The 14,016-nt window shown below is 34.8% G+C and overlaps 2 protein-coding genes across 2 annotated transcripts in view; one reads left to right on the top strand and one right to left on the bottom strand.

Annotated features, from left to right (window-relative positions):
- LOC140327013 (EF-hand calcium-binding domain-containing protein 6-like) overlaps positions 1-3,662 on the top strand; it is a 47,609-nt gene extending 43,947 nt beyond the window's left edge. Inside the window, exon 19 of the mRNA XM_072406136.1 lies at positions 1,538-3,662. Coding sequence (XP_072262237.1) covers positions 1,538-1,795 — 258 coding nt within the window. The 3' untranslated portion in view covers positions 1,796-3,662. The remainder of the gene's footprint in view (positions 1-1,537) is intronic.
- A 6,680-nt stretch (positions 3,663-10,342) lies between these two features.
- On the bottom strand, positions 10,343-13,158 carry HELT (helt bHLH transcription factor). The gene is made up of 4 exons (XM_072407124.1): positions 13,087-13,158; positions 12,865-12,969; positions 11,692-11,788; positions 10,343-10,827 (listed from the first exon to the last, which is right to left on the bottom strand). Exons 1-4 carry the CDS (start codon positions 13,156-13,158, stop codon positions 10,343-10,345), a joined length of 759 nt encoding a protein of 252 aa, XP_072263225.1.
- Between the last annotated feature and the right edge of the window lie 858 nt (positions 13,159-14,016).

The raw sequence follows: 14,016 nt of genomic DNA, 5'->3' as shown, positions 1-14,016 counted from the left end.
TAATCTAGTTTTTTATACTATCTTTGTTACAATGCTGCTTAACATGCGGTTTACATCTAATGCTGACATTTGTACATGGAAGTATAGCTTTACAAAATGTATCTTCCTGTTTTCATTAAATGCTAACTCCTAATAAGTTATGTTAATACCTCAAACAAGTAGCTCTCATCATATTTGAATGTATGGCCCCAGCTAATTACAGATTAGTCTATCAGCTTGGGTTTATAAATTAATGAGCACTTGAGCAACATATGTCCAATGCACTATGTTGTAGCACACCAAAATGTTTGTGGTTTGCTGTATAGTATACACTTCTATATACACTGCATATTTTTATATCTGTTCCTCTAAAATGGTTTAGCAAAATGTGAGGCTAATAATATTGACAGAGAGATTTAAAGAGAGAATCATTTAACATTAGTATTCAATCATTATTGTATCCTATCGATTATAGACCTAAACCTTCTATATGAGTTTAGAAACTTGAGGTTTGGGTCTAGATGTGGCATCACATTTTATAGATTGCCACTTACATTAGACTTCCCCTTGTCCCTAGTTATCTATTGCTGTCATTTCTCATCTGCTTTACTTTATCATTTGTGTTCTAGAGATGCGCTGGAAGTTAGGAATGTTAATGTGCACTGTATTTCTTGTCCAACCAGGCAAATAACTAATGGTTTAGTCCTCCAGAACTAAGAACATGTAACCATAGATAGACTATACTGGCTAAAAAATAATGGATTCTATGAGTAAATGCCAACATTATTTTTTCCTATTTCTTGAAGAAAATCTAGAAAAATATATTCATTTGTACAGTCATACAAGGTAATCCCAGTTCCTGCAAATGTATGTTTAACAGTAATAGATGGTGGTGCACATGTTACTAAATTTAAATAAAAACTTTCTCTCTAGCTGTTCTCAGGACAGATATTTCTAATCTAGCCAGGCACAGTTTTCTAAATGTGCATAATTACTGCCCTCTGTGACATGCTTGAAATGGACACCCACTACATCAGTAAAACCAATGTATGCTACCTGCTGCAGATTGAGAACAGGCGTCCCTCCATAATGACAGATTAGCTGAGGTATTGTATAAATAAAAGGACATACACAGAGGACAAATATGAGGTCTTGCCAATTTGCATTGGGCACCCGCCTATATTATCTGCATGACTAGCCATGCAGAAAATGACAAATAGTGAGTCCTGAAAAGTACTGCATCATGCATTTATTGCTGTCACTCCCCTCATTCAAAGGGCTCGGAATACCAAGCTTCTGGTAACCTCCCTTTGGTTAAACACTTAAGAAAGAAAAAAAATCTTTTTTAAGGATACAGTTTATATATGTTTATGTAGCTTATATCTTACACAAGGCCCTCTAGTAATCTGGTCATAGTCAATGCTGAAAACAACACATGGGGTAACTTTTGTCTAGCGTATGTGGTTCCATATAAATACAAATAGTAATCAGCTATGAGGAACATAGCTAGAAAAAAAAACATGGGGGGATTTAAACAACCATTTCTTTTAATATGCAGCTGCAAGGGGAGTGGAAGACACTACGCAGAGCCTTTAAGAAGCTGGACACAGACAACAGTGGCTACCTATCTCTACCTGAGTTTAGATCCGTCCTGAAGCTCTGCAACTTTGTACTTGATGAAGATGAGGTTTATCACATCATGTCCAAATACGACCAGAAAATGGATGGCCGAATCAACTACAAATCATTTTTAGAGAACACATGTAAGAAAGACGATCGGTCTGTCACTAGCACACCTTTGTCAAACACTGTATAAAATGTATTTGGTATGCAGAAACTCTCAATCTTTTAAAGTGAGGACCACATCATTGACCACCCCTGCTAATTTGTTCCTTTTCAGCCATTGTAGAAATGCTTATTTTGGCACAACTGCTGAAGGGCCACTGATTGCCTCTATCTGCTGCTGTAATATTAATAAATATTGGAAATATATATTTTGTAAACAATATTTAAATTATCAGTTCACAAAGATATGAGTATACTGCATATGTTTGATATGATCATCTTTGGCTGGTTGCAGCAACATTTACAGTTTACAAACACAACATTAACAAAGATGATCGAGCTTTTAAGCAATCACATATTTAAGTGATTATGGATACACCATGCACTGGTGACCCTTAAGAAAATTATTAATGAGTACTGACATGTTTGACCACAACCAAATGATGACAACTAGCCAGTCAGCGGTAGCAATTTCATGGTGATCACACGACATGTGTGGCTTAAAAACTGGTTCCATTTATTTGTGTGATGCAGCCAGTCCATGGTATTTAGTCAGCTGCATTTACATTCACTGTTAGGTCCATGGAAAAGCATGGAAACTAAATGGAATAAAGACAAGAGCTTCAATAGTTACTGGGTCTATTATTGTAGGACTCGTAGAAAAGGGTTATCAGTAAGTTATCACCCTTTATTCAGAATACCATCTTCTCAAAATCTGTTCCAGATGAATGTGACCAGATATAACAATCATAAGTTTTAGGTGTGCATAGATTACTTTTCTCCTAAAGTATAATTATTAATAAATAGCTTCTAGCTATATGTTTCCTTTTCTTATGTATCTTGTGATTTCCAGTAGCAGGAATGCTTCACTGTATGCTTGCTAATGTAGTTGATGTATTCTTTTCTGGAATTGTTTGCTTTGTCCAAATACTTTTAAATTAGCTTCACACTTGTGCATTGTATCAATGTTTTTTTCTTTAGCACATATATTTGACAAAACATCCGCACCACAACACATGGTATTCCCAATATGTACGAATATGCCAATATGTTGTCAAAAATGCTGTTAGGGTGGGTTTTGTTTGTTTAATTGACTGTTAGCCCATTTGTTATTCTCTTGCCTTAACGCAAAGTTTCACAGTGCATGAAAGCACATAATACTGCACACACATTAGGGTACTCACAAGTATGTAAAGGGCCTTAACATCATCCCTATCTTTACCTATGAATCATATTTTATAAGAATTCTATTAGATCTGTAGTAGATTACAATTACCATTATGAATTATTTCCTTTTTATGTTTTTCTTGTATATGCAAATCTTCAAAAACCAACTTGATTAAATGTAGGCATAGTACATTTTCTTTTGCAGTAAAGAGGAATAAAAGTTTTTGTTCCATGCTATTGAACATTTTAGTCTAATGGTCTTTAAATAGATTACAAAGAGCAAGCTGATTATGTGGGATTTGATTGTTATCCTAATTTTCAGTTCCTATATTGTAAACCTTCCTAATGTTTGCATGTAGATATGTGAATGGTAATGTTCCCTCTGTATAAGCCATTTATATTTAGTGATGACTTTTAATTATGATAGGAAAATCCTGGATAATACACCTATGCTAATGGTCAGAAAGGTATTTTTGTGGATCAAACTAACATTTTTGTGCTGATTTGCTTACATTTTCTAGACTTTTGTTATACTATTTTTTAGCTAATCTTTTTACTTTTTTAAAATGTATTTAAATAATTGCAGCAAAGGATAAAATGGTTATGTTGTTTTATTTGGTTAATATTGAAACATGTTAATATGTTTTGGTAATTACTTACTACCAATCTATCTGGTGTAATGGGCATTTCATCATAAGTCTTTTCTTAGAAATAAATGCTGGAAAAACGTTTTTTACCATTTTGGCTTCATATTCACTGTAGAGTTTTTCTTTTACTTATTTTAGATTTATTCCCCTGCGTAAAAAGTTTGAAATGACTAACAATAAATGTAGCAGTATATTGTTACAATTCATTCACATGAGAGTAGTTATAGTAGTATAGTAGTATACTACTATAGTATACTATACTATATAATATATATTATATATATATATACTATACTATATATACTATACTATACTATACTATACTATGCACACGTTTCATTAGGAGTCTCCCAACTTTGCTGTGGCACTGTATATTACATATGTGTTTGTTCATGTGGAATGCAACTGTATTCTGTAATATGATTTTAGATCAGTTTTGATGCATTAGGCAGTTAGGACCTGGGCTAACTAAGAATGGGCTAACTCAGCACTCATTTGTGAGCAATGCATTTAAAGCACTACAACAGTCCTCCCTCTAATAAATGTATAAATGTAGTAAATTACAAAATACATTGAAGTAGAACTGATTATTTGCTTTGTAGGCTACTTGTAGCTTCCAGACACAAACGTATTTCCTATAATCACTAATGCACTGCAATTACCCTTTACCTGTCATCTTTCCTAAAGTTAATATATCCCATGGAACTTTCTGACATTTTGAACATACAGTCATTTGAAAAAGAAAGTGTATCCTTATTCAATGTTAAGGTTTTAAGGAACAAGGCATATTAAAAAGAATCATCTGGTCAAAAAAATAGGTACGACTTCAGATGAATAGCATGTGACATTTTACTCTGTCATTTTACAAAGACTAAGTCAAAATGTAGAAGCAGTGTGTGAATATTAGGGTACAGCCTTACCACTTCGCTAGAAATTAGGAGGGTCAGTAGCAGCCAAGTATTAAGATGAAATACACATAATAATTATCAACAAGTCTGGCCACCTCTGTAAAAGCAGAAGTGTTGGAGCATCCAGGTGTGTGTTAAAACAATTCCAAGGAGAAAAGGAATCAGCAATGATCTTAGAGATGCAAGTGTTGCTGCAAATCAGTCTAGGAAGGGTTATAAGACCATTTCCAGACATTACATTATTCTACAGTGAGAAGAATTATTCACAAGTTGAAACCTTTTTCACATGACTGTATTTGAACAGGTAAACATTAGTTTTTATTTAAGAAAACTGTGCTTATTTTAAGACACTACAAATGTGCACAATGCTAGGATTTTAAAAAAAGGATTTTATAGAAATAAAACAGATATAACGTTTCAACGTAGTTATCAATACAAATCATATGTATTTAAAAATTAATATTTAAATAAATTGAAAACTTTGTAACTTCACCTCTAGTAGACAATACAATTAAATAAAACTTTTGGATACTAAAAAAATTTAAACAATTTTGGGATCCCAAATATAAGGATATAGATAAATGTACAAAGATACAAGATATATGTACAGTGTGTAACATAGTACAGTGTGAGGAATGCCGAAGTTTCAGTACTTTGACATATGGTGCATTACTGGAGTTTGACAAAGAATGATGATATTGACTTGTTTTTGATATTGAAATTAGGTGTCTATTTGTAAATGTTTTCACCCATAATTCAACCAACTTTTAATTTTAGAAGTTTCACATTGGATTTAATTGGAAAATGTAAGCTAATTAATTAGCATTCAGTAGCTCACATTCATTAATTGACTCCTAATTTTCACATGTCTGGTGTATTTTACTTTTTACACTGTCTGGTCAAATAAAAGGTCACAAATTCTAATTATTCACTGGACTGCTTTTTGCTTTTAGTACTTTTATTACTTTTTAGCTTTTAGTACATTTTAGTACTATTTGGTCTGTCCGTGTTTCTTCCTCCCTTTACCTATGTAACACATCCTCTGTGTTTGTGGTTATTTAGGGCTCTGACCCTACAAACATGTGTTAGTACATCCTTCTCTGCTGACTTTCACATTTCAATCTCTTTGATCCTAATTTATTAAGGCTCTCCAAGACTGGAGAGGATACACTTTTATCAGTAAAGCTGGGAGATCAGAAAAATCTGGAATGGATCTGGTCTAGGATTTAGAATATTTGCAAAGAAATCCATTCCAGAATTTGCTGGATTACCCAGGTTCACTGCTAAAAGTGTATACTCTCCAGCATTTGCGAGCTTTAATAAATCAGGCCCTTTATGTTGCTGTGTTTGACCCAAAACTCCTTTAGTTTTGTACCGTATATCAAATTTACCAATGATATTACCCCCAGATTATTTGATATGCTTTGTCACTTTTGAATGAGTTGAGTTTGAGAAGAAACCTGCATCAATAAATACATGCAGGCTGCCATTGCTGACCTCTCCTTATGAAAATGCAAGTCTGCTATTATATTATGCTTTAACTGTGACTTTAATATTTTGAGTCATAGTTTGAATGTTCTGATTAACTCTGTCTTAAGTTTCTGTGTGCTTGTTATAGGGTCAGGGATTTTCAAGGATTGGTAATAAAGCAGCCAGATAGCCTTTGGAGAATGAGGACAGTAAAATCAGACTACAGTATGACATTCAAAAATCCTCCACACACAGGCCAGCCTTCCTCTTGCAGCACCACGGACATCTGGCGTATTTAGTTTAGCAAGCAAGCTAAAAGCTGTTTCTTTCAGAACAGCGCCATGGAAACATTAGTGGCCAAACAGTGTACTGCAGTCCCTGTATTCAAAATGCGATCCGAAATTCTTGCTGGGAAAATTAAGGATCCGGATTATCGATGGTCGGATTTTCGATTGTCAACCTACACATGTTTCTGCAAATATAGGTTTATCTTGGAACACTAGTCATATTCTCTATAGTATAGATGACCACTAGAGGAAGTATTTACAAACCCATATAAAAAATACAATACAAAACTATACAATACAAATTGTATAATAAATACAACTATTACAATCTAGAGAAGCAAGTACAAAGTTTAAAAAAAAACCTGTTGCCAGACTATGGACACAAGTGCTTCCTGACCTTTGTAGCTGCAGGAACACGCTGAGCTGCTATGAGAAAGACTTGAATCAATATGTAAATACTTCAATGTACATACCCAGGCCACATGTTCTTTATCAATTCACATAAAAAAATTAGTGTAAGATGAATATCACATGGTTGATCTAATATGAGTATTTGCAAAAGAATTAACATTATCTTACTGCATATGTGAGGAGGTGAGGTTTAGACCTTACCTGCAAATTTTAAAAAGGAAGCCAATGCTTATCAGGGGCAAGTAACTGTTCAGCTTGGAAGACATGCAGCATAGAACCAATGGCTTTCTGCGCGGCATATGAAAGAGAATGACGTCAGGCAATGATTGCATGAATGTTACAGTCTCATCTATTTGTATGACTTGAGTTTGACTGTAAAATACAGCTGCTTATTAAATTAAAACTCCATGATGGACATAAACAAGTTGCAATATTGTGAGCTGATCTTTATTAGACCAGCTGTTAGTCCAAAGCTGATATCTCCCAAAGGACATATAAAGTGGACACAAGCCATCCTCCACATATCTATGGCACCCCCTTCCCTACTCTTGTTGAAGATTAGTGTGTTGGATCCTTGCACTACAGGCAGCTGCAACAGAAGCACCTGCACTGCCCTTTCTATACAAGGTCCCAGTGGCTTTAGGATAGACTCTGCTGGTGTGGTTACAGCATGGTGATCTGTTTGTTCAATAATGCTTGGGAGCACAAGTGAGCTCTGTATTAAGAAGTAGGAGGGGAGCCCTGCAGAGGTTGAAGACTCCTAGCTTGGTAAAAAAAGAACCACAGAACAGTGTAGAACCTTTGATTTCATGGAGATGATTATATTTATTCTTGCCTACTCAAGGGTGAAGCCCAAGGAACAAGAGATTGTCCCATTCAGGGTTATTTCAACGAATTAGCTGCAGGAGAAAAAAAACACTGCCAGTTTGTTTCTTTTCTTTCTTTTTTAGTTTGGGGATTTGATTGGAAGTCAGCCATACACAACTTATTTAAAGAAAAGAAACAACAAAAAGAAAGAATAAAGATAAACCTATTCATGTATTGTGGGAGAAGGGAAAACACGTTTAATCACAATCTGGTTTGAATCAGCTCCCCCTGCTAAGCTTATATAACATTTTAAGTCGTTTTTTGGAAAGCCTGAAGTGTCAGGTTTGACTTTTGCCCAAGACTGAGAAGCCAAGACTGCAAGGATTGTCTGAGATTTCAAATATTGACAGTCGCACAATGCAGAAGTACATGACACCCAAATGTTTATTTCTGCAGGCAAGATTTTAGGAACTGGAGGGGTTTCACATATGGAAGTGTTGGCTGTAGCATTCTGTCAGGTTCACTGGTTGATGTGGGAAAATTTGTAAGAAATCATTCTATTTTTTTTAATAATCAATATGTCTGTTCCACTCGTATATTATGGGAGAATGGTGAAAGCTAAACTCGAAGAATTGTCATATATTTCTGTGAGTTTGGGGTTTCTATATATTTGTCAATTTAATGACCGATCAAACATCTCCTCTCTACAGGGTGGTATTTATTATCCATGCTTACATAGGCTGCACACAATAGTGCACACTTTCATATAGGTTCAACCCTTTTTTGTTATCTAATAAAATAAAAAACATATTAATATTCTTAAATATATCTCAGAGATGCCATCTTTTTTGGACCTTTGTCTGTGTATACTAATTTTTTAGATATTTTTAGCCATATGCTACAAATCGTATTCCCTCTCCCTACCCCACTTATTGCCTTTTGCTTAATTTGTTGTGGGTCTGTGGTAACTTAGAATGATGTTCCATATTTTTCCAGTTAGGTATTAAGAAATTATCTGATAGCTAGCCGTAGTAAACACTTCAAATTTTGTATTAGGTTTATTCATAAGAACAAGGATTAATTGCTAAATTGTACATGCGGTTTTATGATAAGTTTCAAATCATATACCTTGTATAAAATGAAATACTACAAAATAATTAAATTAAAATTAATGTTAGATGCAGTTTCAGTGTTATAAAACAGCATAACCTAAAGCAGAAGTTATTTGTTTTCCTTTACAATTTGTACTTCTCTTGCCATGTTATCCACATGGCAAGTGAGAAATCTGTGGTGTTGGTTGATTTATGTAAATTACCAACACTATCACATACATCTATAGCAACTTTACTTTTTAAATTTATGCTGAGTTAACAGCTGTAGAAAATTAGCACTTTTGTTGCCCTTTATTTAAATCCTTGACACTTTCTCAGCCTACAAGCTGCATGGAAGCCATAAAGAGTCAGAGGGCTTGACACTTCTCTGTGTCTGGACAAAGAAAATGATTACACAGGGCATTACTCAGACTGAAATTATTATTACATTGTAACAGTAATCTGTAAAGTGAAAAGACTTAGCAAAAATGTTACTTTAATTGATAAATTTATGTATGCAGAAGTATTATTATTACTTATTACAGATTCACTTGATTTAAAATGTAGAAACTTTAACAAAAATGATACCAGCAGTTTTTAGTAAGTAAAAGCTTTTATTACAAATTGTACAAAATAAATACAGCTACATTTACAAACACCTATGTACTTTTAGAAAAGAGTTAACATTTTAATAAATTATAATAATCAACTTACAATTTACAATTATTTACAAAGTTATAAATCCATGGAGCCCGCTGATGCCCAGATGGACAAAGATTGTATAGAAGTAAAACTGACTTCCTGCGTCAGTATTGGTACCGAGTTCTTTCAAATAATTGTCATTCCTTCATGTTCTAACCCACTACTTTTTAATGTACACACATAAATTAGACACATTGATAAACGTTACACACTAGACAAAATTAGAAACGTGACTGATGTACATTAACATAACAGTATGCATTTGTAAGCCAAGTCATTGGTAACCTCACGGCCATGAGTTTTGTAAGAACGATAAAACCTTGCATATGGTGCAATTAGAAAATCACAGTTTACCCATCACTGATGGAGAAACAGGTTATTCTGGCACAGAGATGTCAGTGCTGCATGATTTTAGGTATAGGACTGGTTGCTAACAGTATTCAGGAACACAGCACAGAATAAAGTGGGTATGTGGTGGAAACATAGTAGGGTTTGGTATAATAAGGTTGGGTTAATCTTTTTTCGGGGTTAGGATGTGTTAGGGATTGGTTACATCAGTTGTTAAAGGTTGGTTTAGGTGTTTAATGTTACAAAGTCAATGTTGCTATCCTCCTCCCAAAATTATAAGCACCAGACCCCAAGAAAACTATTAATGACTTAAGTATTACATTTTATATCAAATTTCATAAGACAAGAAGAGATGATACTTAAGACTATGGTTTACAAACTGCACACTGTTATAGAAACTTATGTGTACCATAAACAATTTGTCTATTTGAACAATGGTGTTATTTCCTTTTTCAACAGCAAGAAACAATTGTATGTCTATTTGATCCCTGCTAGTTCCTCAGATCCCTGAGCTGCATGTTTATGTCACATTTATTCTTTAAAATTATCATGTAGCTGTGGATCCGGTCAATACCAGTAAATAGGATTCCAGCTGTCATTTTATCTCAGGTTAAAAAAATGAAAGCAGGCACCTGACTGGAATTTATAGAAAATGCAGACATATTGATCTTATGACTGCAGTTTGTAGCTATGTCTCAAGGAATATTGCCTTGTGATACCCCCATGCTGGGTTCTGACTGTCACAGAACAACAGGATGCTGTGAACTGTGCATGCCGAAACTATTGGTATGGGAATGCCCAAGGAGACTGAGGTAATGTCTGTCCAGACTCTGCATAGGAGACAAGAAGCTGCTATGTGGGGACTGCTGTGAGGGTGTGCATGGCAAAGGCATAGTGGCTGGGCCTGAAAGGTAGTTTAGTGTGGGGCTTCTAGTAGTGCTGTGCCATGAGAATGAACCTCCTGAGCTCTGTGTGAATGTAGAGTCACCGCTGCTTGGGTAATCAGGTGGAGAGGGGGGTAGCTGGCAAGACATGTCTACCTCCTGAAGAGAGCCAAAAAGTGGCTCAGTGGACAGGTGTGCTTTAGACTGCAGGAAGGCAACAATGCGAGCATATTTGGTGTCCTTAGTCTCCATCCTTTCCACTGTGGTCAGGTAATGAACAAGGTTCTTCATGCATTCATGGTATCCATAGTGAAAATAATTAGCAAACTCTGACAGGAGATCTGTTGACAGACAATATGCTAGGTCAGTGTCATGCAATGGTTATCAGCTTTACAGTTTATATCTGAGCAGTTATAGATAAAAGTATACATTGATTTATTTATATGCATCTACTTTATGACAAAAAAAAATTGAAACTTTTCACCAATAATGCAATGTAAACCCCTGTAAATTACTAGAGTCAAGTAACCGTTACATCCAAAGTGTGATATCAGATACTTAAAATATAAATGCACCTTAAAATTACATTAAAGATCAGTTCCACTGCCCTGCTTGCCTAGAGCCATTGTGGATTTTATTTGTTAAATAAACATTTAGTGGTCTCTTCTGTTTGTAGATATGGAAAAATATAATTGCAGCTGAATTAAGAAAAGGAGACTAGCTATCCCTGGTTACATAATATATGCAGCAGTAGGTTTTGGCAAATCATTTTAGATAAAACATATGTATGTGCATAGTTCAGTAATCCATGTCAAATCTCAGTGGATCAGCTTGAAAGTTGCATTGTTAGTCACTATTTAGAACAACACAAGTACCAGTAAAAAGAATGAATTAATTATAGATATTGAATACCCTATAATTATTCTATTATGGCATTACGTCAATAAAGCCTAAGCATTCCTCCTACCAAAGAATTGAAGGCTGGATGATAAAGACTCTATAATAATTTTGCTAGGGTGTTTTGACAATAAAGTCATACTGTGCATTCTATCTAAACAGGAAAGGTTAGCTAGAACCTACAATGATTAGCTATGGTATTTTGTCTGTTATGTTCTAATATTATTTTGGCTTAAATATTATGCATATTTAGCTACCATGAACTGATCATGATGTATTAACTCTAACATATAAAATTAACATCTTACCTTTGTCCCGACCTCTAGGAAAATCAGCAGCATGCAATGCTCTAAAATACTGAACAGTCATTTCCAAAATCTCAGCTTTCTCCAGTTTGCCAGAATTCTGAAAATTAAATTATTTAGTTTTTAAGTTTTAGCACAAAAAATAAACATCATTCTCTAAAAAGTTTAAATCAAAGTACATTTATCACAGATTGGCTGATTATTATTTAGCAGAACAAAGATCTTTGATGGTATTTGATGGGAAATTGGTCATATTAATCATTACAGGTAAGCATTCCTGAATTTCCAAAATATTGTGCTTTACATAACACTGCGTGATGGGCAATTTATATTATAGAACAGTAACCTTTAAGCATACCAATCTAATGTAAATTGAACTCTCAGGAAAACTTTGTTTTATTTTATGTAGAATTTTAGAATATCTATGTTCTTTCTTGCCAGCTTAACATTATAAATAACACAATGTATAATGTAAAATAAAATGGAAAAGATTTTCTAACATAGTGTGGGTAGAGCTGGGATATTTAGCATGGATGAACTATTTATGGCGGGAGTGATTCTAGGCTGTATTGATCCACTCCATGGCTAAATAATTTTGTCTGGAATTGCTAGTACTTTGCTGTGTGTATGACGGTGAATATGAATAGGGGAAACCTGTATGACTTAATTGAGAAAGTGAGCATTATAAAGACTGTGTGAGTATGCTTTACCAGAGGAGATAATTCTGCTCACTTTAACTACCCAGAGAAATGTTGTATTGAGGATTTTGATTCATTTAATGCTATGTAATTTATTTTTTGTAACTGCAGGTAATACAAGTTTTGTGAACGTAAGATCTGGAGATGAATGAATAGGTAAATATATAAAAAGGCAACAAATTTAAAATAATATTAAATATATGGATTAATGCTTTGAACTACTTAAGATAGATAAAATTGGATGGTGTAAAAGTATAATACCAATAAAATATTACAGTACAGAAGTTCAGCTGGAGGTTTAAATATTGTGTGATGTGATATTAGCTTGTTGGTGTCAAAATACTTTTAAAAATTGGGCATTTCTGGTGGAAACATGTACCCAAGGGATGAAAGAGTTGTAAATGACAATAAAGTAACACTACATGTATGATAACATGATGGAACTGTATGGAAGAAACACTATGAAAGCTCCACTGACCTGTTTGGCTAGAGCCATGGGTACCGTCTTCCCAAGTTCACTGAGGCAGCGATTTATTCTGTCTCTTCTCCTCTTTTCTATCACTTTGTGGGACACTGGAGTTCTCTGGAAATAAACACATGAATAGACACTGGTGAGACAAAATACCAGGGATAGAGCTGTCAGTCCCACCAGTAGCGTGGCTGGTACTGAGCATCCAGTTTGGTCCAAAAGAATACTCACTTTTCGTTCCTTGATTTTGGCTGAGCCCCTGAGGGAGATCATGCAGGCTGGTCCCATCACACCGATGTCCATAGTCCTACTGTGTAGATGCTCGTGGAGAGATCAGGTAGACTGCAGTGCAGCTCTTCTCCCACCCGGGCTGGGCTTATAAAGCGATCACTTATCAGCACTGTGCATTCAAGGCCTGTGTGGGGATTAGGGGTTGAGAGAATAGGTAGGGAGGGGTGGTCATCCAGGCGAGACAGCCCTAAAACAACACAAATCCCTATGTGTGACTGGGGGCTGGCAGGGGGCACATCAAATTTGTTAATCCACGTGGCCCTTGAGGGACACGTGATTGTGAGCCCAGTAATCAGGGGTAGAAGGAGAAGATCTGATGTATGATGTATGAATGGGCACCTTGCACTAAGTTCTTTACTGAGAAATTATCCTGCATGAAGTCCCACATTTAATGTAATGTACACAGTGTTATTTAGTGAAGTGCACTAATTACAAAAATATACCGGTAGTCATGGACAGGATGTTTTATAAAGTCCAGTATTACACTGAACTAAAACTCCTGTGTGTTCCTTTTTTTCTTATGAAGCACTTGATGTTCAGCATTTCATAATTCTAAAATATGTTTTTTTTATTTTTGAATAGCACACACAAGCGTTTGTTCCAGAAATCATGTCATTCATACACTACATAATATCTACCAATGATTAGGATCATCAATGTAAATGATAAAGACATGTTATGATAACAATAATAGATAAGAAATCAGATAGTCATATTTACAATCACAATGTACTAATAGTACAATGTGTTAACCTAACAAACTGAATGTTCCTTGGACCTTTCAATTTTACTTGTATAGGATTTAAGTCAGCATGGATTTACATTATGACCTAGGCTAAGTGAACATTCCATTTGCAATTTAAACATTCT

The sequence above is a fragment of the Pyxicephalus adspersus genome, chromosome 3 (genome assembly GCF_032062135.1).
Source record: "Pyxicephalus adspersus chromosome 3, UCB_Pads_2.0, whole genome shotgun sequence".
Lineage (NCBI taxonomy): Eukaryota > Metazoa > Chordata > Amphibia > Anura > Pyxicephalidae > Pyxicephalus > Pyxicephalus adspersus.
This window is presented reverse-complemented; position numbering and strand designations above follow the sequence as displayed.